The sequence below is a fragment of the Octopus sinensis genome, linkage group LG26 (assembly GCF_006345805.1).
Source record: "Octopus sinensis linkage group LG26, ASM634580v1, whole genome shotgun sequence".
Taxonomy (NCBI): Eukaryota; Metazoa; Mollusca; class Cephalopoda; order Octopoda; family Octopodidae; genus Octopus; species Octopus sinensis.
The window spans coordinates 3,409,750-3,433,238 of NC_043022.1; the positions used below are offsets into that span (position 1 = coordinate 3,409,750).

Genomic DNA, 23,489 nt, shown 5'->3' on the forward strand with positions numbered 1-23,489 from the left:
GTTGTCAAGCAATGCTAAGAGGACAAACACAGACACACAAACATATACACACACATACATACATACATATATACGACGGGCTTCTTTCAGTTTCCGTCTACCAAATCCACTCGCAAGGCATTGGTCGGCCCGGGGCTATAGCAGAAGACACTTGCCCAAGATGCCACGCAGTGGGACTGAACCCGGAACCATGTGGTTGGTTAGCAAGCTACTTACCACACAGCCACTCCTGCGTTTATTGGCCACTTTCCCTTTCTCATTCATTATTCATTTGTGATTTTATTTTTCGCCCATATATCTCCTAAGAAAATTCATAGTGAAAGTGCTAAGCGTCATGATATAACGCTAGAAGATAAACTGGCTATGATAAAACACCATGAAAAAGGTGAAAAAGTGGTAGCAATTGCACAATCTTTTGGGATGAATCAGACAACTGTATTGACGAGTGTAGATAATAAGATTTTAGCACATGTCAAATCTGAAGACCCAGGGATGAAGAAGAACGCTCATCAATAAGAGGTAAAATCTTTGAAGAAATGGAAAGTCTTGTTTTTCTTTGGATTGGTAGATTGAATCATCAGCGTGCTACTATTAGTCAAGAAATCATTCAAGAGGAAGCGTTGTCTTTGTTTGAGGACCTGAAGGGAAACTATCTAGATAAGAAAGATATAGAGTTCAAAGCAAGTCAAGGATGGTTTGTGAGATTTAAGGAATGAAGAAGTTATCACTCCATTAACCCTTTAGCATTCAACCCGGCCATATCCGGCCAAAATATTTAACCTGTTTTATATTGAAACTGACCAGCTCCCGCCTCTCACCTCAGCCCTACCATGTCGTTCTAAAACTAAAATAATCACATCACTGAAATCTCTAAACTACAAGATAATACAGGATTAATTCAAACCATATTAAAGAAACAAACATCACATTTGACAGAATAATCTGAACACTAAAGAGTTAAGAAGCAAGATGAAAGTGCGTCAGCTGACGAACAAGCAGCAGCGGAATTTCCTGATGCATTATGGAAAATCATTGAAGAAAATGGGTTTCTTCCTAAACAGATTTTTAACGTAGATGAAACTGGATTGTATTGGAAAAAATTGCCAGACCGTTCATTCATTTCTAAGGAGGAGAAAACTATTCTAGGCTACAAAGCCTCAAAACGATGTGCGACCCTTATGTTGGGAGGTAATTGTGTGCATGTAAGCACTTATGTGTAGATGAGGATGAGGTTGGGTACATACATACATATATATATATATATATATATTATTTATATTATATAGAGGGTACTATTATTCATAGGTACCGCACGCTAGGAGGGACTCTTGCAGTCAAAACTACTAAAATAAACAAATTGTACCGAATGCAAAACTTCAAAGCAAGTCATTTAAAAACAGAATTTAGTTACATATCACCTGTGATTTCGCAATCAATGCATTCTATGCTCTTCAGTGCAACGAACTCAAGACATGTAAGGAAAAAACACAATATAGCATACCCGACAGCCAACCGTAGAATTCATCGTAGCATGTACGAATGTTTATCTTTACATATCTATGAAAATGGCGGGCTTATTCGCAATGCATTTCGGTAACAATTTGCCTATTCGGAACAAAAATTCAGTATTTTTTTTAATATATATATATATATATATATATATACGTGTGCGGGTATGTATGAGTACATACATATATGTGTATGTGTGTATACATGTTTGTGTATGTAGACGTTGTAAACGCAGGGGGTTTATGTCTACGTATATTTTTTGTGAGAATATGGTTGTGTGTTTATTTTTGTATATTTTTTAATATATTTTTTCTTTTTTCCTTTTCCATGAATTAAAGTAACTTCCCTTATATTTAATGGTTTCTGTTTTTTTTCATAGTGTCTGTTGCCATTAATAGCCGACGAGCATGAGTCGTAACTCTTCGTTCCAACATTTGAACCCTTGAGTACTATAATGACAATTGTTTACTATTTGCTCTAATTTATTAACATATAAAATGATCCTCTATTTCTACAAATATTGAGGTCTCATTCTTTTGTTGTCATATACTCTTTCTTTTTTTACTTGTTTCAGTCATTTGACTGCGGCCATGCTGGAGCACCGCCTTTAGTCGAGCAAATTGACCCCGGGACTTATTCTTTGTAAGCCCAGTACTTATTCTATCGGTCTCTTTTGCCGAACTGCTAAGTGACGGGGACGTAAACACACAGCATTGGTTGTCAAGCAATGCTAAGAGGACAAACACAGACACAACAACATATACCCACACAATCATATATATATATTATATATATAAACAAATCAAATTGCGATAAAATAAAATAATTATAATCGCTGGCATTACTAACACAAGCCATATATTTTTCATATATCAGTACATTAAGGCGAAATATGTGCTAGGAATACAGAAGCTTGATAAATTTAGTGAATTGAAGATAAAAACATTTAAACCGGAAAATTCTCAGACTGCAGTTTCTTTCTATTCAGCAAACAAGATATTTATTTGCAGGGAGAATTCTTCAGTGAGACCCTGTTTTTCTGGGATCCTAACTCACTAGAAGCATGTGCTTCTAATGAATTACTCTTCCTAACAATCATATCACTGCGCAGACTCCGAACGTCCCGACAATACTAGGGAATTCTGGTATATCGCCTGGCGCTCATAATTTATCGAGAAATATGTAAACAAATCAAATTGCGATAAAATAAAAATAATTATAATCGCTGGCATACTAACACAAGCCATATTTTTCATATATCAGTACATTAAGCGAAATATGTGCTAGGAATACAGAAGCTTGATAAATTAAGTGAAATGAAGATAAAAAACATACTAAACCGGAAAAATCTCAGACTGCAGTTTCTTCTATTCAGCAAACAAGATAATTTATTTGCCCAGGGAGAATTCTTCAGTGAGACCCTGTTTTTGGGGATCCTAACTCACTAGAAGCATGTGCTTCTAATGAATTACTCTTCCTAACTAATCATATCACTGCGCAGACTCCGAACGTCCCGACAATACTAGGGAATTCTGGTATAGATCGCCTGGCGCTCATAATTTATCGAGAAATATGTAAACAAATCAAATTGCGATAAAATAAAAATAATATAATCGCTGGCATTACTAACACAAGCCATATATTTTTCATATATCAGTACATTAAGGCGAAATATGTGCTAGGAATACAGAAGCTTGATAAATTAAGTGAATGAAGATAAAAACATTTACTAACCGGAAAATTCTCAGACTGCAGTTTCTTTCTATTCAGCAAACAAGATAATTTATTTGCCAGGAGAATTCTTCAGTGAGACCCTGTTTTTCTGGGATCCTAACTCACTAGAAGCATGTGCTTCTAATGAATTACTCTTCCTAACTAATCATATCACTGCGCAGACTCCGAACGTCGACAACAATACTAGGGAATTCTGGTATATCGCCTGGCGCTCATAATTTATCGAGAAATATGTAAACAAATCAAATTGCGATAAAATAAAAATAATTATAATCGCTGGCATACTAAACAAGCCATATATTTTTCATATATCAGTACATTAAGGCGAAATATGTGCTAGGATACAGAAGTTGATAAATTAAGTGAAATGAAGATAAAAACATTTACTAAACCGGAAAATTCTCAGACTGCAGTTTCTTTCTATTCAGCAAACAAGATAATTTATTTGCCCAGGAGAATTCTTCAGTGAGACCCTGTTTTTCTGGATCCTAACTCACTAGAAGCATGTGTTCTAATGAATACTCTTCCTAAATAATCATATCACGGCGCAGACTCCGAACGTATACATATATATGACAGGCTTCTTTCAGTTTCCGTCTACCAAATCCACTCGCAAGTCATTGGTCGGCCCAGGGCTATAGCAGAAGACACTTGCCCAAGATGCCACGCAGTGGGACTGAACCCGGAATCATGTGGTTGGTTAGCAAGTTACTTACCACACACCCACTCCTGCGCCTATAAATATATATTTAAGAAACACACAAAAGCCGTTAGATTCACTTCAACATTTAAATTTAATTTGCCAAAATATTTTCATCGCTTTGAGACAGGGACTTGTTCACTGACAAAATTCCATGATGCAGCACAGAATTTTGTCAGTAAACAGGTCACGGTCGCAAAGCGATGAAAATATTTTGGCAAATTAAATTTAAATGTTGAAGTGAATCTAACGGCTTTTGTGTGTTTCTTAAATGGCTTATAAACACCTTCCACGCTGCAATTGTTTTCATTCCAGCACACGATCTCAGATCAAGTCACTCGCTATGCAAGTACATCTCTGTAATAATATATATATATATTCATCTCTTGGTATTTTAGCTAATCTTTTGTTTGAAATTTAAATTACTCACTCGGTGGTATGTTAATGAAGACAAGCAAATCTCAAAGTAAACAATTTGTCACAATCAATCCCAAACAGATAATAAATCTATCTATCTATCTATTTCCCTGTCTGTCTCTCTATACTCACACACACATATTAAACTTTAAACAGACATGAAGAGAGTAGATAGATCATTGATGAACTCTTGAGTATAAATGAAAGGACTTCAAGAAACAACAGATTGTTTGATTAACTGACTGATCTAACAACCAACTGCTTTGTTGGCTGGTTAAATACGTGACTAATTGGCTCACGGTAAAGAAGTGAAATTGAACCATTACATGTATTTACTATTGGTGTAATGACCCTCCTAAGATAAACTTTAAACCTTCTCTCTTATTTCAGAATGTATTTCTACCCCAAGGCTACCCAGAAAGTGTGAGTGAAGACTACCTAAGCTACCAGATATGGGACAGTATTCAGGTAGGTTTATAATCTTTATATATAAAACTGAAGTTGTGTGTGTGTCTGTCTACTCCGATTTAGATTCCTAACTACTCCCACATTTTGCGGTGCAGTTTAACCAAAAGCGGGTATCTTATAGTCGTGATTCATATCGAGCCCTTCTGGGTATTAGCGTGCGTCTACGATGAGTCTACAATTAAAAAAAAAAATTACAATAATTTTTCTGCATTTTTAATGCATTTTTTGCTCGGTTTATATAAGAGAAGTAACTCTCTAAAAATGCTTATATAGTTATTTCCCTTACAAACCTGAGCAACGCCGGGTGATACTGCTAGTTACTGATAATTTTTGACATACATGCCGGATTAACCATTAAGCAAAATAAGCATGTGCTTCAAGCATCGAGAGAAGCATAGCATCACAAAAATGGTAAATGGTTTACAGCACAAAAGAAATCACTTTAACCTTTAGTACACTTAGGTGAATTGTATTGCTTGGTCAGTTTTCTCTCCTGTAACTGAAGATACATTGTGTGTTCAATAAAGTGTTACAAGATTTAGATTAAAAATTCTCAGAACATTCCGGACAACCTAATAGGTACCACAATTTGATGTAGGTCACATCACTATTAGAAGCAACAGGTTTACTAATAAAATTTGTGGAAATTTTGTTGACTGATAAAGTCAAATTGAAACTGGCGTCAGTTTAATATTTCTACAAAGAAGTACTTTTCTCGTATGTGGGTGGTGGAAAATTTTCAGTGGTTATTTGGAACAAAGACAGCAGTAGGAGAGGGTGATAGATGCATCTGTGCAATGTTATTTTAAAGTCTTTGTCACCTATTTTTAGATATTAACTTTAGAAAAAAATAAATAAATGCAATACTGTGATCAGTTGCTTGTTAGCCACAATCACAATAACAGCAGACATCGGCAACAATAGCTGACTCTGAAATGCGAATAAGTAAATAGACGCTTTCATTTTCAAAAATATTTTCAGCTTTTAGTGTGTGTGTATAAAAATTATCTGGTAGTATTTAGTGGTTGACATATTCATCTTTATCACCATTTTACCCTCTCGTTACCATATTTCTGTTGAGATGCTCTGTGTTTCTTTTAATTAATTTTAAATATAACAAAGAATTTAGTAAAATAACTTAGTTATCATTAAGCTAGTGCTAGGAACATAAATTGTGACTAAGGTTTGGTGGAAGATTTTAATTCAAAACTTTTGAAAACAAGACATTTGTACTTCAGAGCCAGAAGTGGTTTCAAAAGGGGTTAATGACAGAAGTCCAAATACTACAGAGCCAGAGGCAGTTTCCAAGGGGTTAATGCCTTAACCCTTTTGTTACCATATTCCTGTTGAGATGCTCTGTGTTTCTTTCAATTAATTTTAAATATAATAAAGAATTTAGTAAAATAACTTCATTAAAATAAGCTCGTGTTAGGCACATAAATTGTGACTATGGTTTGGTGGAAGATTTTAATTCAAAACTTTTGAAGACAAGACATTTGTACTTCAGAGCCAGAGGCGGTTTCAGCTGGGTTAGTATCAAAAGACTTAACATCTGTTTTCCATGCTAGCATGGGTCAGATCAGTAGTTCTCAATCACTTTTTACCTATGGACCTCTTTGATTCCTATTTTACTCAGGGGTGGGGGTCACTTGTCGTCATTTGGTGTTTTAAAAAATCCCATTATATTTTTATAATTAAATATCATCAGGAATTGTATAAAAGATATATTGATAAATTATTTTGTGTATTGAAGAAATATAACAAGTTTATTGCTCATAAATTTTAACGTCAAAATCTTATATGGACCTGCAAGGGTCATGAGGACCCTTGGTGGTAACAACTGGTTTAGATAGCTTCACAAGAACCATGAAGCCATAAAACTGCACAAACTTCCAATGTCTGCTCTGGTGTGGTTTCTAAAGCTGGATGCCCTTCTTCAAACTAACCATTTTATAAAGTGTATTGGATGCTTTTTTAAGTGGCACAAAAGCACTAGTAGGGTCACCAAATAACTTGCAAGACAAAGGCCCCTCAACCGAGTAGGGGTACAGTATTGAGGGAATATAAGGCGGCGAGTTGGCAGAAATGTTAGCAAGCCGGGCGAAATGCTTAGCGGTATTTCGTCTGCCGCTACGTTCTGAGTTCAAGTTCCGCCGAGGTCAACTTTGCCTTTCATCCTTTCGGGGTCGATTAAATAAGTACCAGTTATGCACTGGGGGTGATATAATCGACTTAATCCGTTTGTCTGTCCTTGTTTGTCCTCTCTGTGTTTAGCCCCTTGTGGGTAGTAAAGAAATAGGTATTTCGTCTGCCGTTACGTTCTGAGTTAAAATTCCGCCGAGGTCAACTTTGCCTTTCATCCTTTCGGGGTCGATTAAATAAGTACCAGTTTCACACTGGGGGCAATATAATTGACTTAATCCGTTTGTCTGTCCTGTTTGTCCTCTCTGTGTTTAGCCCCTTGTGGGTAGTAAAGAAATAGGTATTTCGTCTGCCGTTACGTTCTGAGTTAAAATTCCGCCGAGGTCAACTTTGCCTTTCATCCTTTCGGGGTCGATTAAATAAGTACCAGTTTCACACTGGGGGCAATATAATTGACTTAATCCGTTTGTCTGTCCTGTTTGTCCTCTCTGTGTTTAGCCCCTTGTGGGTAGTAAAGAAATAGGTATTTCATCCGTCTTTACGTTCTGAGTTCAAATTCCACTGAGGTCGACTTTGCCTTTCATCCTTTCGGGATCGATTAAATAAGTACCAGTTTCACACTGGGGGTGATATAATTGACTTAATCCATTTGTCTGTCCTTGTTTATCCTCTCTGTGTTTAGCCCCTTGTGGGTAGTAAAGAAATAGGTATAGTTTTGAGAGAAATAGGTTTATGCCTGAAACACTGTTATTTTGTCTGTAGAACCATTGTCCTGATTACTTTAGATTAAAGAACTTAGAATTCCATATTATGTTAATCCTGTGAATGACTTAAAACTGCATCCAGTAGTGGAACCCTTATGGGAGTTCCAGGGTTTTGAGGAGAGGGAAACCCTCTATTAGCCCCTATTGTTCCCAGGGTCCCAGTAATGGATGAAATAGCATGTAATCACCTGAGGAAGGCAGGGTATGCTGAAATCATGGAATGCAGCATGTCTTATAAAAACCTTAAAAGAGAGGGTATTTTAGACTGAAACAAACTCAACTAAATTCTCAGAATTCTTTTGGTTTACCATTCTGAATAAATGTGATTAATTTTAAAAGCGTTTTAAGATTTTTACATGAAGACTTGTATTCTTTATAATTGTTTTATATTGTTTTTTTTGTTCTTTTTAAACAATTTCTCCAGGCTTTTGCCAGCAGCATCACAGGAACATTGGCCACACAATCAGTTCTAAAAGGAATCGGTGTTGGCAATGAGCAGGCGACAGTCTTGGGAGCAACATTAACTTGGCTACTTAAAGGTCGGATTTTTTATTCTAAAGCTTCTCCTTTTGAATAATTACCATTTGCTTTATTATTTTCATGTCTAATTAATATTTACCTCTTCTGAGGCAGCAAGCTGGACGGGCAAACTGCTTAGCGGCGTTTCATCCATTTTTACATTCTGAGCTCAAATTTCAGTGAAGTCAACTTTGCCTTGCAACTTTTTTTTGGGGGGGGGGTCAACCTTTTGGGGTTGATAAAATAGTTACTATTTTGAGCACTGGGGTCGATCTAATCAACTTACCCTTTCTTCTGAGCTTGCTGGCCTTGTGCCAAAATTCGAAACCAATATTTTCCTCTTCTAATTATAATCAGGGTTTTAATTGACTCAGCTGGTCAAATACCAGCATTGACTGATTGGACTAAACAATATGAATGATTAGTCATCCTTGACTGATTGTATTCTTTGATTTTTGTACTTGTCTAGTTCCAGAATCAGCATAATTTTGATTAAAGGAATGCCATCCATGACCATCCTGTCTTTTTATACCTAGAAGCATCCAGTCCACTCAGTAAAGTGGTTGGCATTAGGAAGGGCATCCAGCTTCAAAACCCTGCCAAAACCCATGCACATTTATAAATATGTACTCACACACAGAGGAAATTTTACAAGTTTCTGACCTCATCTCTGTCTTCTATAATATAATAATAATAATGAAATTATTGTATACAGTGCTCAGGTGCACCACAGCTTGTCAGAAAGTGCGTATAAAGTATATGCAGTAATGTACAAATGTCTGGAAAGCGAACAATGTATGAGTCAGATACATGCTTGTGTGTGTATGGAGGGGAGAAAATCAGGTGTAGTGTTGTTGAATCTCAGGAAGCATAGAGGTTTCGAAGGATGCAGTGCTCCGACAACCAACAACCGATGCCGGCAGTTTGTTCCATGCGTCAGCAACTCTTAGCCTGAAAAAATGTTTCCTGAAGTCATGGGAGCTGTGCTGTTTTCTGACTTTGTAAACATGTCCACGGGTGTTAGACAGACGGACTCAGGAAGCATGGAAGTTTTGAAGGATGCAGGGCTCCGACAACTAACAACCGATGCCGGCAGTTTGTTCCATGCGTCAGCAACTCTTAGCCTGAAAAAATGTTTCCTGAAGTCATGGGAGCTGTGCTGTTTTCTGACTTTGTAAACATGTCCACGGGTGTTAGACAGACGGACTCAGGAAGCATGGAAGTTTTGAAGGATGCAGTGCTCCGACAACTAACAACCGATGCCGGCAGTTTGTTCCATGCGTCAGCAACTCTTAGCCTGAAAAAATGTTTCCTGAAGTCATGGGAGCTGTGCTGTTTTCTGACTTTGTAAACATGTCCACGGGTGTTAGACAGACGGACTCAGGAAGCATGGAAGTTTTGAAGGATGCAATGCTCCGACAACTAACAACCGATGCCGGCAGTTTGTTCCATGCGTCAGCAACTCTTAGCCTGAAAAAATGTTTCCTGAAGTCATGGGAGCTGTGCTGTTTTCTGACTTTGTAAACATGTCCACGGGTGTTAGATGGGTGGAGTTTGAAAAGGTGCTCAGAGTTGTTGTTTGTACGATGGTTGATAATTTTATGGGTGTCTGCCAAGTCAGCTGCCAGACGTCGGAGTTTCAATGTGTCCATGCCCAGGGAAGTAAGGTGTTCAGAATATGGCAAATGCCTGATGGAGGGTATTCTTTTGGTTGCACATCGCTGAACAGCTTCCAGATAAACACTGATAGACACATACACAATTACATGTAAACACACACACACACATGTATACACAGAAACACACACACACATGTATACACAGAAACACACACACACATGTATACACAGAAACACACACACACATGTATACACACACACACATACACACATGTATACACAGAAACACACACACACATGTATACACAGAAACACACACACACATGTATACACAGAAACACACACACACATGTATACACAGAAACACACACACACATGTATACACAGAAACACACACACACATGTATACACAGAAAAACACACACACACACATGTATACACAGAAACCACACACACACAACATGTATACACAGAAACACACACCACACATGTATACACACAGAAACACACACACACACATGTATACACAGAAACACACACACACATGTATACACAGAAACACACACACACATGTATACACAGAAACACACACACACATGTATACACAGAAACACACACACACATGTATACACAGAAACACACACACACATGTATACACAGAAACACACACACACATGTATACACAGAAACACACACACACATGTATACACAGAAACACACACACACACATGTATACACAGAAACACACACACACATTACCCTATCAGCTCCTCTCACCCAGTCAGAATCTCTTCATTCAAATTTGTTATCTCACAGAAGGAATGAGGCTGTGCTTCTCAGTCAAAGACTCCCTTAATTTTAACACCCTAACCATTTCATCAAAATAATGCCTTACCTATTTTGTCATTACTCTAATAATTATGACAAGAATTAACGAAATAAGTTAACAGTGTTTTCATTATTTTCTTTGAATCTTCAGACTGCACCGGAATGATGGGACAAATCATTTTTGCCTGGGTCCAAGGGTAAGTGGTTTAACATTTTGTATGAGAGATTTCCTATAATGAATATTTTCCGGCACATAAGGGACATGTCTTTTCCTAAAAAGTCTCCCCAAAAGTTCCCTTGTGCCTTATATACTGAAGGTCAGGCTTTGGGTAGACATGGTTAGTGATATTATTACCAGTGACTGTAGGGGTCAGTGGTGGCATTTGGTAGTGTTAAGCTAAGTATTGTAACTTAGCCTACCAAAGGGCATCAGTCCAAATTTTCATGGTTCCTATACATGAAAATGTGTGAGACATTCAGCTTGGGGATCCCGGGTTAGCTGCAGTTTTTTTCCTTGCAGATTTAGGCCTGCTTGAAAATACAGTAAATATTTTCTTACATAAGCAGTAAAAAGGGTCAGTTAAGGTGATGGAGATTAGAAGAAGTGGGAAGGGCTGTTCAGTTTGGTTGGAGACAAATTCTCTTGTGATGATGATGGTGACTGCCTCATCTTGTCACATGATGGTCATCTCGCATTCTTAGTGAGATATCTGTACATTATTGGATGTGACAAAGGCTTGTACAACACTTTTTGCCATTCTCTTGGTCACCGTAGAAGGTTCCAGAGACAAACATTGCTGCTGCTATTTTGACTGAAAGTTAAATGCCAGAGTATCTTTCTCTCAGAAGAACTGCCTCCCCCATGGCTTTGTCAAAAATGATGGGAGCCTCCTGTACTCTTGGGAAATCTACTTAACCCATAGGAGACCACGACAGGTTCATATATCATGCTCACATGATATTAAAGAGGGTGGAAGTAATCAGGGTAGAGTTGGTAAGAGAAATAAAGATGGTGGTGATGGAGTGTTAAACTGGGCCCTGGGGACTGAAGAACAGGAAGGCTGAGTGGATAGAGGTTGCAAAGGTGTATGGGGAAACGAGAGGTGGTTAGAGATGAGATAGGGGTAGGTAAAAAGAAAAGAAAAAAAAGCAAACCAGGGTGCCATTCAGTGGGACTGAACCCAAAACCAAGTAGTTGGGAAGCAAGCTTCTTAACTACACAGCTACTTCTATTTTTTGTGTTTTTAAAATTGTCTTTTCTGGAGAGTATTGTAGTTCACTTGAAGCATTGTAGATTGTTTGTGAAATATAACATGTCTTCAATGGCACAACAAAGCAAAGTGGACTATAATAACTGTTAGAAATTAACTATTCATAGTCTGATATAATAATAATATTTCGTAATATAAAAATTCCTTCTTCAGATATTGCTAGGAATTGATCTGTCAATTCCTAGAGATATCTGACCTTCAAACTTTGGGTCTCACCGAGGAAATGACTAGAGACCGAGACCTATGGAAGTATGCTGTGCGTGAGAAGACCCGGCGTGACAAGTGAGGCCATAATCCCGTGGCCTACACCTGGGATGTAGCCAGCCCACTTATGCATTCCTTTCCTTCTAGGGACACAAAACTCCACTTGTGAAGACCTGTTGAGGCAAGTGAAAATCAAAATCGTAATCTATCAACATCAATGGAATTTGTAGCTGTGATACCAGTGCCGGTGGCACGTAAGAGAACCATCCGAACGTGGCTGTAGCCAGTGCCACCCGACTGGCCTCCGTGCCTGTGGCACGTAAAAAGCACCATCCGACTGTGGCCGTTGCCAGCTTCGTCTGGTCCCTGTGCTGGTGGCACGTAAAAAGCACCATCCGATCGTGGCCGTTTGCCAGCCTCGTCTGGCACCTGTGCCGGTGGCACGTAAAAAGCACCCACTACACTCACGGAGTGGTTGGCGTTAGGAAGGGCATCCAGCTGTAGAAACACTGCCAGATCAGACTGTAGCCTGGTGCAGCTTCCTGGCTTCCCAGACCCCAGTTGAACCATCCAACCCATGCTAGCATGGAAAGCAGACGTTAAATGATGATGATGATGATGATCTGAAGAAGGAATTTTGTTGTATTCCAAAATATTATTATTATATCAGACTATGAATAATTAATTTCTAACAGTTATTATAGTCCACTCTGCTTTGTTGTGCCATTGAAGACATGTTATATTTTCTGTGCTTTCCATTGTTTAATTAATGAGCCATTTCTAACAACTTTATTTTGTCTTTGTAGCACCAACCTTGATTGTAATGCCAAGAGATACAGGTGAGCTCTTGCACAGTTTATTCCTTAATTAGCTTTAACCATTCTGTGTGGGGGCCAACACGTCAAAGAATTAGATCCAACGCTTCCTCTGTATGTCATAAAAGGTGACTAAAAGAGGTTGAGGTAGGATTTGCACCCCAACCTCATAAAACCCTCGTCAGCAACGGCTACCCAAATACACCCATAGGTCGGAGGTTTGTTACCTGAGTGGGTGCAAAGGTGTTATCTGCTTGGAATAGGGAATCATGAAGAAATGGTGAATGCAGTGACACACTGTAACAGTGCTGAAAAAGAGGTAATTTCTACTCTTCTCCTCTGGAAGCCATCTACTCGCAATACCAGAGGGCGCACCATCTTCTACCCTGATGTAATCTCCAGGGATACAGGCATCCAGCAACAGGACCTTTGTAATGCTGTGATGGACCGTGAAGTCTGGCGTAGCATGGTAAATTCCATTGTCTCGACCACGGTCAAACAATGATGATGATGATGTAACGGTGCATGCCCACACCACCACAATCACTAGAATTCTGACCTTGTAAAATCCTCACCAGCAACAACTACCCAAGGCTGGAGGTTTGTTGCCTGAATGGTCCAAAGATATCATATGCCAAGAATAGTAGGAAATCTCCAACAGATGGGGGATATACCGACACACTGTTACAGCGCATGACCCCCATACATCTTCACCATTTAACATCCGTTGTCCATGCTGGCATGGGTTGGACAGGTTGACCAGGGCTGGCATGCTGGAAGGCTGCACCAGACCCCAGTCTGATTTGGCATGGTGTTCTACGACTGGATGCCCTTCCTAATGCCAACCACTTTACAGAGTGTGCTGGGTGCTTTTATGTGCCATTTGCGTGACACCAGGGTGTGTTTATGTGCCAGTTTGCATGACACTGGGGTGCTTTTACGTCTCAATAGCACAAGTCTAAATTTGTGTGACACTGGTATCTGCCACGACTGCAATTTTTTCTCGGCTTAATGGGTCTTCTTCTGCAGCACAACATAATGCCAAAGGTCTTGGTCATTGCCTCCATGAGACCCAACACTCGAAAGGGTGCACTTGGCATAATGGGTCCTCTCAAGGACAGCACATCGCTAAATGACTACAGCTGTTTCTCTCACAGTTACAGACTGGTTTACATCTGGTTCCTCAATGTACAGAGAGCAGTGTGCAAAAGTCAAAACACGGAGACATGAACATACACTCACATGCACTTACGGATATACGTATATACACAAACATACACACACACGTGTGTGTACACATGCACACACAAGCAGAAACATACACACACACACACATACATATTTTTATATATCTATGTCTTTTTTTGATGGTGCTAAGAGCACTAGACTTGTGGCAGCTGAAGAAGTGCAGCAATCACTGCTTTGTTGACAAAGAAACTTAAAGCGCTGTATGTGAGTCTCATTAACTGTTTAAAGTTTTATGTTGACCTTCTTTGCATTCTGTGATGTGGAGTTGTATGTTAATTTAGATGCAAACCATCTTCAATTCCAAGTTTTGACTGGATAATACAAACACACACACACACACACACATACGATGATAGACTTCTAGCAGTTTCTGCCTCCTAAATTCATTTCACCCACAAGGCTTTGGGTGGCCCTGGGCTATACTATAAGACATGTGCCCAAGATGCTACACATTGGGATTGAACCTGAAACCATATGGTTGGGAAGCAAACTTCTTAACCACACAGCCAGCCATGCCCACACTTACAAATTATAGAAATCAAAATCTCTCTATTATCATATTTTTTTTTCATTTCTAGATTGCTGGCGGATATCTTAAACGATGTTGCTATATTCCTGGACATTTTGGCATCCCTGATCCCAGCCCAGTTATTTATTTTTATGGTGTGTCTATCCAGTCTGTGTCGGGTGAGTTGATATATTTCTTACATGAGTGATATCTCTGTTACCTGTCATCATCATCATCGTCATCACTACCACAACCATCATCACCACCATCATTTTCAATGTCCAATATTGCTGGAGCACCGCCTTTAATTGAGCAACTCGACCCCGGGACTAATTCTTTTGTAAGCCCAGTACTTATTCTATTGGTCTCTCTTGCCGAACCGCTAAGTGACGGGGACATAAACACACCAGCATCAGTTGTCAAGCAATGCTAGGGGGACAAACACAGACACACAAACATATACACACACACATATACGATGAGCTTCTTTCAGTTTCCGTATATCAAATCCACTCACAAGGCTTTGGTCAGCCCGAGGCTATGGTAGAAGACACTTGCCCAAGGTGCCACGCAGTGGGACTGAACCCAGAACCATCTGGTTAGTAAGCAAGCTACTTACCACACAGTCACTCCTGCACCTATAATGTGTAATTATAATAATTTTTCTTTTTGATAGTGAAGCTGATGTCTATAACAATATTACAATAACCAACAATATGTGTGCTTGTATAGTAATATTAAGATCATGAAATTAGCATTAGCTTATTTCACTCTTTCTAGCAGAATCCCTAGGAACCTCTTACAGAACCTTAGGGTTCCAGGGAACCCTGGTTGAGAAACACTGTCCTAAAGACGCGTTTTAAGAAAAGCTAAGGGGTACCTCATTCCCAGTGGTCATCCAGCCTGCTGGACACCAACCTGGAATTTCTGAAGGCCCATGCTATAGCTAAATAGTCATTAAGCCTACACTAGTTTCGTCCATCCTTTTGACAAGTCCTGTTTTTAATCCAACTGGGTTTCTAGCAACCCTTCTCACCAGGCAAGCCTAGTGAGGTTACCAGTTTAATCACTGACAACTCAACAATGCAACACATTGTACTGGAGTCCAGGTTACCAGTAGCACTCATGAGAGACTTCACAATAATAATAATGAAATTAATTGTATACAGTGCTCAGGTGCACCACAACTTGTCAGAAAGTGCATATAAAGTACATGCAGTAATGTAGAAATATCTGGAAAGCGAACAATATATGAGTCAGATACATGTTTGTGTGTATATGGAGGGGAGAAAATCAAGTGTAGTGTTGGTGAATCTCAGGAAGCATGGAAGTTTTGAAGGATGCAGTGTGTGTGTGACCTAACACACACACACACACAACATTAATTAACAGGAGATGGTTTCGGTATTAAATCATTATTAGATACATGGATGCAACATGTTTTGAGCCATCAATCTGGGTCTCATCAGGTACATCGATAAAGATATGTGTCAGTCTAGATTTTTAGTATTGGCTGACTTGTTGTTACATGTCCATCAAGTTCGGGAACGAATAAAAGCAAATAAATCAGCCAATACTAAAAATCTATACCGAGACATATCTGTACTGAGATGCACCTGAAGAGACCCAAACTGATGGGTTGAAACATGTTGTACCTAATGAAGGTCTAATGCAAAATCCCTTTCCTGTTACTTAATGCCTATTTCTTAGCGCTGCCTCGACTGGCTTCTGTGCCGGTGGCACGTAAAAAGCACCAATCCGACCGTGGCCGTTGCCAGCCTTGCTTGGCACCTGTGCGGGTGGCACGTAAAAAGCACCCACTACACTCACGGAGTGGTTGGTGTTAGGAAGGGCATCCAGCTGTAGAAACATTGCCAGATAAGACTGGAGCCTGGTGCAGCCATCTGGCTTCCCAGATCCCTGGTCGAACTGTCCAACCCATGCTAGCATGGAGAACGGATGTTAAATGATGATAATGATGATGAAGGGGCTAATCATCATCATTGTTCGACCGTGGTCGAGACAATGGAATTTACCATGCTACACAAGACTTCACGGTCCATCATGGCATTACGGAGGTCCTGTTGCTGGATGCCTGTATCCCTGGAGATTACATCAGGGTAGGAGAGTGTGCGCCCTCTGGTATTGCAAGTAGATGGCTTCCAGAGGAGAAGAGGATTCCAGAGGACAAACAAGGACAGACAAACGGATTAAGTCGATTACATCGACCCCAGTGTGTAACTGGTACTTATTTAATCAACCCCGAAAGGATGAACGGCCAAGTCAACCTCGGCGGAATTTGAACTCAGAGCATAACAGCAGACGAAATACCGCTAAGCATTTTGCCCGGCGCGCTAACGTTTCTGCCAGCTCGCCGCCTTCCTGTTACTTAATACCATTACTCTAACTGCCACTTCAGAGTCGTCATCATCATCATCGTTTAACGTCCGTTTTCCGTGCTAGCACCGGTTGGACGGTTCGACCGGGGTCTGGGAAGCCAGGGGCTGCTCCAGGCTCCAGTCTGATCTGGCAGAGTTTCTACAGCTGGATGCCTTTCCTAACACCAACCACTCCGCGAGTGTAGTGGGTGCTTTTTACGTGCCACCTGCACAGGTGCCAGGGGGGTCCGGCATCGGCCATGATCGGTTGGAGCTTTTAACGTGCCAGTGGCACGGAAGCCAGCCAAGGCAGCTGGCAACGTTCGGATGGTGCTTTTTATGTGCCAATTCAACGGAAGTGTACCATGACTGCAGATGACAACAGGGAGCCTAAACTGTACCGGTGCTCTACTCAGCATTTTAAACACACTAACTGACTTATACCTATTAGTCCAAAATATGTATTATTATTATTATTATTATTACTATTATTATTATTATTATTATTATTATATATATAGGCACTGATCAACATCAATGGAAATTGTAGCTGTGATACCAGTGCCGGTGGCAGGTAAAAAGCACCCACTACACTCACGGAGTGGTTGGCATTAGGAAGGGCATCCAGCTGTAAAAACACTGCCAGATCATACTGGGCCTGATGAAGCCTTCCGGCTTTCCAGACCTCAATTGAACCGTCCAACCCATGCTAGCATGGAAAGCGGATGCTAAATGATGATGATGATGATGATATAGGCACAGGCATGTCTGTGTGGTAAGAAGCCTGCTTCCCAACCACAAAGTTCCGGGTTCAGACCCACTGTGTGACACCATGGGCAACTTTCTTTTGCTATAGTCTCGGGCCGACCAAAGCCTTGTGAGTGGGTCTGGTAGATGGAAATTCAAAGAAGCCCGTCGTATATATATATATATATATATATATATATATATATATATGTATGTATGTATTTGTGTGTCTGTGTTTGTCCCCCCCAACATCGCTTGACAACTGATGCTGATGTGTTTATGTCCCCGTAACTTAGCAGTTTGGCAAATGAGACCGATAGAATAAATACTAGGTTTACAAAGAATAAGTCCTGGGGTCGATCTGTTTGACTAAAGGCAGTGCTCCAGCATGGCCGCAGTCAAATGACTGAAACAAGTAAAAGAATAAAAGAATATATTTATGTAGGCGCAGGAGTGGCTGTGTGGTAAGTAGCTTGTTTACCAACCACATGGTTCCGGGTTCAGTCCCACTGCGTGGCACCTTGGGCAAGTGTCTTCTACTATAGCCTCGGGCCGACCAAAGCCTTGTGAGTGGATTTGGTAGACGGAAACTGAAAGAAGCCTGTCGTATATATATATATATATATGCATGTGTGTGTTTGTGTGTCTGTGTTTGTCCCCCTAGCATTGCTTGACAACCGATGCTGGTGTGTTTACGTCCCCGTCACTTAGCGGTTCGGCAAAAGAGACCAATAGAATAAGTACTGGGCTTACAAAAGAATAAGTTCCGGGGTCGAGTTGCTCGATTAAAGGTAGTGCTCCAGCATGGCCACAGTCAAATGACTGAAACAAGTAAAAGAATAAAAGAATATATTTATGTTAGAAATCATTATTTGTTTGTTTTTTGTATCTTATTTTTGTTGTTGTTGTTCTCTTTCTTTTTCCAGTCAATTGTTGGTATTGCTGGGGCCTCCACACGTGCCGCCCTCTCCCAACATCAGGCTCGCAGAAATAACATGGCTGATGTATCAGTGAAAGATAGCAGCCAGGTGAGTGTTGGTTTCTTTTCTTTTTTAATTTTTAAATGCACAGGGCCCTCACTGGGGCCGATGCCACAAAAACAACAACAAAAAAAAAGAAGCCCCCAGTACATTCTGTAAAGTGGGTGACACTAGGGAGGGCCTCTAGCTATAGAAACCATTCCGAAGCAGACCCCGGAATGGAGCACGGTCCTTAGACTGATCAGATCCTGTCAAACCGTCGAACCCATGCCACCACGGAAAATGGACATTAAATTCACTTTTACTTGTTTCAGTCATTTTGACTGTGACCATGCTGGAGCACCACCTTTTAGTGGAAGAAATCGACTTATTCTTTGTAAGCCTGGGATTTATTCTACCAGTCTCTTATGCCAAACCGCTAAGTTACAGGGATGTAAACACACCAACATCAGTTGTCAAGTGATGGTGGAGTGACAAACACAGACACAAATATATATATATATATATATATATATATATAATATATATATATATATATGTATATATATACATACATGTGGAGGTGCAATGGCCCAGTGTCTAGGGCAGTGGACTCGCGGTCGTAGGATCACGGTTTCGATTCCCAGACCGGGCATTGTTAGTGTTTATTGAGCGAAAACACCTAAAAGCTCCATGAGGCTCCGGCAGGGGGTGGTGATCCCTGCTGTACTCTTTCACCACTCTTTCTCTCACTCTTTCTTCTGTTGGCTTGCTTGCTTAGCCAGCGCGGTGGCATCATTTGAAGGCTAAAACAATGTGAAGCGCATTGTGACCAGCGATGTGTAGCAACATCTGATAGCCTGGTTGGTCACGGTGATATATATACATATATACGACAGGCTTCTTTCAGTTTCTGTCTACCAAATCCACTCACAAGGCTTTGGTCGGCCCAAAGACTATTGTGGAAGACACTTGCCCAAGGTGCCACACAGTAGGACTGGACCCGGAACCACATGGTTGGGAAGCAAGCTTCTTACCACACAGCCATGCCTGCTGAAGACTTTTAAATGTTTTCCTAAAGGCATGTCTGTATGGTGAGATGTTTGCTTTCCAACCACATGGTTCCAGGTTCGGTCCTACTGCATGGCACCTTGGGCAAGTGGCTTCTGCTATAGATTTGGACTGAGCAAAGCCTTGTCAGTGGATTCAGTAGACGGAAACTGAAAGAAGCCCATCATGTATATATCATCATCATTTAATGTCTGTTGTTCATGCTGGCATGGGTTGGACGGTTTGACTGGGCTGGCACACTGGAAGGCCACACCAGACTCCAGTCTGATTTGGCCTGTTTTCTAAGGCTGGATGCCCTTCCTAATGCCAACCACTTTGGCAACAGAACTTTTAAATACGAAAGGCAAACACACATGTATACACAAGCAGAAATATACACATTATTTGTGTATATAAATGGAGAAAGAGAGAGAGAGAGAGAGAGACAAAGAGGAAGAGAGAGAGAGACAAAGAAGAAGAGAGACAAAGAGGGAGAGAGAGAGACAAAGAGAGAGAGAGGCAAAGAGGGAGAGAGAGAGACAAAGAAGGGGAGAGACAAAGAGGGAGAGAGAGAGAAAGAGAGAGAGAGACAAAGAGAGAGAGAGAGACAAAGAAGAAGAGAGACAAAGAGGGAGAGAGACAAAGAGGGAGAGAGAGAGACAAAGTGAGAGAGAGAAACAAAGAGGGAGAGAGAAAGAGAGAGAGGAAAGTTAATTCAAGCAGCATCCAAAAATTCTAGTTTTTGTTTTAATATATCTTTTGCTGAGCTCTTAAGTTAGAGGGACATAAACACACCAACACCAGCTGTCGAGTGGTAGTGGTGGACAGACACAGGCACAAAGATACACACACATACATGATGGGCTTCTTTCAGTTTCCATCTACCAAATCCACTCACAAGGCTTTGGTCAGCCTGAGGCTATAATAGAAGAGACTTGCCCAAGGACTGAACCTGGACCCATGTGATTGGGAAGTGAGCTTCTTACCACACAGCCATGCCTGTGCCTATAAATACAAATGAGGTTGTCATGGCTGGAAAGCATTTGGTTATAGGCCAGCTTAATGGGGGAAAGCTGGCAGAACCGTTAGCATGCAGGGCGAAATGCGTAGCCGTATTTCGTCTGCCGTTACGTTCTGAGTTCAAATTCTGCCAAGGTCGACTTTGCCTTTCATCCTTTCGGGGTCGATAAATTAAGTACCAGTTACACACTGGGGTCGATGTAAGCGACTTAATTCGTTTGTTTGCCCCCTCTGTGTTTGGCCCCTTGTGGGTAATAAAGAAACATATAGGCCAGCTTAATCCAGTTTGATCCGGAGCTAAACATCAACAGTATTACATGTGTAGTGATGCTACTGTGTAAGGTTCAGCGCGCATGCACAGAATGGGACTACTTCCGGGTGGCCACCGGAAGTCTTCCCCATGCGCATGTGCGGGAAACTGACCCCTAAGGCACAGACCACTCATTCACTCTCTCTGGCGCTTTCAGCCCTCGTGAACAGACGTGCATTTGGTAGTCTCTGAGAACTCTACACCGGCTTAGCGACGGACCACATCGAATCAACTTCAATCAACCAACAAGAAGCAGTACAAAGATTCGGCTGTCGTTTCCCCTCAGAAATTCGTACACCATCACGAATAATAAACAACAATTTGCTGTCTTTCACCGATAACCTGACTTCGTCTGTTATATCTAACTAAATTGTATGTGACGGGATCGGATCGACACCCTTTCAGTGATACCGATTCCAGATCCTGTTACACATGCTCCTACAAAATCCCTCCCTCAACCCACCCCTTTCCCTCTCTTCCTTGGTCTAAACATTGCTTCTTTCTTTCTTTCCAGGAAACTCTTGTGAATGTAACAGCTCTCCTCTTCAACCTTATTTTAACTCCATTTGTTTCAAAATACAAAGAGTAAGTTGACGGAATGATTCTTTAACACATATTTACAATTATTACAATTACTGGCAGTATCGCCCGGCGTTGCTCGGGTTTGTAAGGGAAATAACTATATAAGCATTTTTAGAGAGTTACTTCCCTTATATAACCCGAGCAAAAATCATTAAAAATGCGGAAAATGATGGTAAATTTTTTTAAAATCGTAGACTCATCGTAGATGCACGCTAATACCCAGAAGGGCTCGATATGAATGATGACTATAAGATACCCGCTTTTGGTTAAACTGCACCGCAAAATGTGGGAGTAGTTAGGAATCTAAACCAGAGGAGACAGAGTCTCACACACACAACTTAAATTTTATATATAAAGATTACAATTATTACATATATAGGCGTAGGAGTGGCTTTGTGGTAAGTAGCGTCCTTACGAACCACACGGTTCTGGGTTCAGTCCCACTGCGTGACACCTTGGGCAAGTGTCTTCTACTATAGCCTCGGGCCGACCAAAGCCTTGTGAGTGGATTTGGTAGACGGAAACTGAAAGAAGCCCGTCATTATATATATATATATATATATATATATATATATATATATAAAGTTAATCCAAACAAGAAAGCACAAAAAACACAACAATGTGAGGACGTGGAACAAATATAGTATTATTGGACGCTCAGGAAAGAATGGTCTGGTTGGTCACGTGATATATATATACATGTGGAGGTGCAATGGCAGCGGACTCGCGGTCGTAGGATCACAGTTTCGATTCCCAGACCGGGCATTGTGAGTGTTTATTGAGCGAAAACACCTAAAACTCCACGAGGCTCCGGCAGGAGCTGGTGACGATCCCTGCTGTACTCTTTTAACGTTTTGAGCGGAGCTTTTCGTCGGAAACATAGGAGAAGGAAAGATCCAGAGAAGGGAAGACAGAGGAAAAAAAATCGCCAACGGTACACACGAGGTCATGTGTATGTGTATATGTCTGTGTGTCTGTGTTTGTCCCCCCAACATTGCTTGGCAACCAATGCTGGTGTGTTTACGTCCCCGTCACTTAGCGGTTCGGCAAAAGAGACCGATAGAATAAGTACTGGGCTTACATACGAATAAGTCCTGGGGTCGATTTGCTCGACTAAAAGGTGGTGCTCCAGCATGGCCACAGTCAAATGACTGAAACAAGTAAAGGAGTATACGTGTGTGCGTACATGTATATCTATATCCTTTTATTCTTTCAGTTGTTTCGGTCATTTTGACTGTGGCCATGCTGGAGCACTGCCTTTACTCGAACAAATCGACCCAGGACTTATTCTTTGTGAGCCTAGTACTTATTCTATCGGTCTCTTTTTGCCGAACCAATAAGTTACAGGGATGTAAACACACCAACATTGGTTGTCAGGTGATGGTAGGGGGACAAACACACAGATTCACACATACACATATATGAAGGGTTTCTTGCAGTTTCCGTCTACCAAATCCACTCACAAGGCTTTGGTTGGCCCATGACAAGTAAAGGGGACTTGACCAAGGTGCCGCACAGTGGGACTGAACCTTAAACTATGTAGTTGGGAAGCAAACTTTTTACCGCACTTTTGTGTGTTTGTATTTTTATAGAAAGTTGTTTAGGAGACCCAAAAGCACAAGGTATTAATATCACTTATGCATACCTTCCCTTCTTGGGACACAAAACCCTACTTGTGAAGACCTGTTGAGGCAAGT

At 40.7% G+C, this 23,489-nt stretch overlaps 1 protein-coding gene across 2 annotated transcripts in view; it reads left to right on the forward strand.

The window, feature by feature from the left end:
* Window positions 1-23,489, forward strand: part of LOC115224812 (RUS family member 1) — a 319,904-nt gene that overhangs the window by 282,103 nt on the left and 14,312 nt on the right. For both annotated transcript variants that reach the window (XM_036513521.1, XM_036513517.1), the window contains 7 exons: window positions 4,751-4,828; window positions 8,159-8,273; window positions 10,852-10,897; window positions 12,982-13,014; window positions 14,817-14,925; window positions 18,798-18,899; window positions 21,725-21,795. In XM_036513521.1, the coding sequence (XP_036369414.1) occupies window positions 4,751-4,828; window positions 8,159-8,273; window positions 10,852-10,897; window positions 12,982-13,014; window positions 14,817-14,925; window positions 18,798-18,899; window positions 21,725-21,795 (554 nt within the window). The remainder of the gene's footprint in view (window positions 1-4,750; window positions 4,829-8,158; window positions 8,274-10,851; window positions 10,898-12,981; window positions 13,015-14,816; window positions 14,926-18,797; window positions 18,900-21,724; window positions 21,796-23,489) is intronic.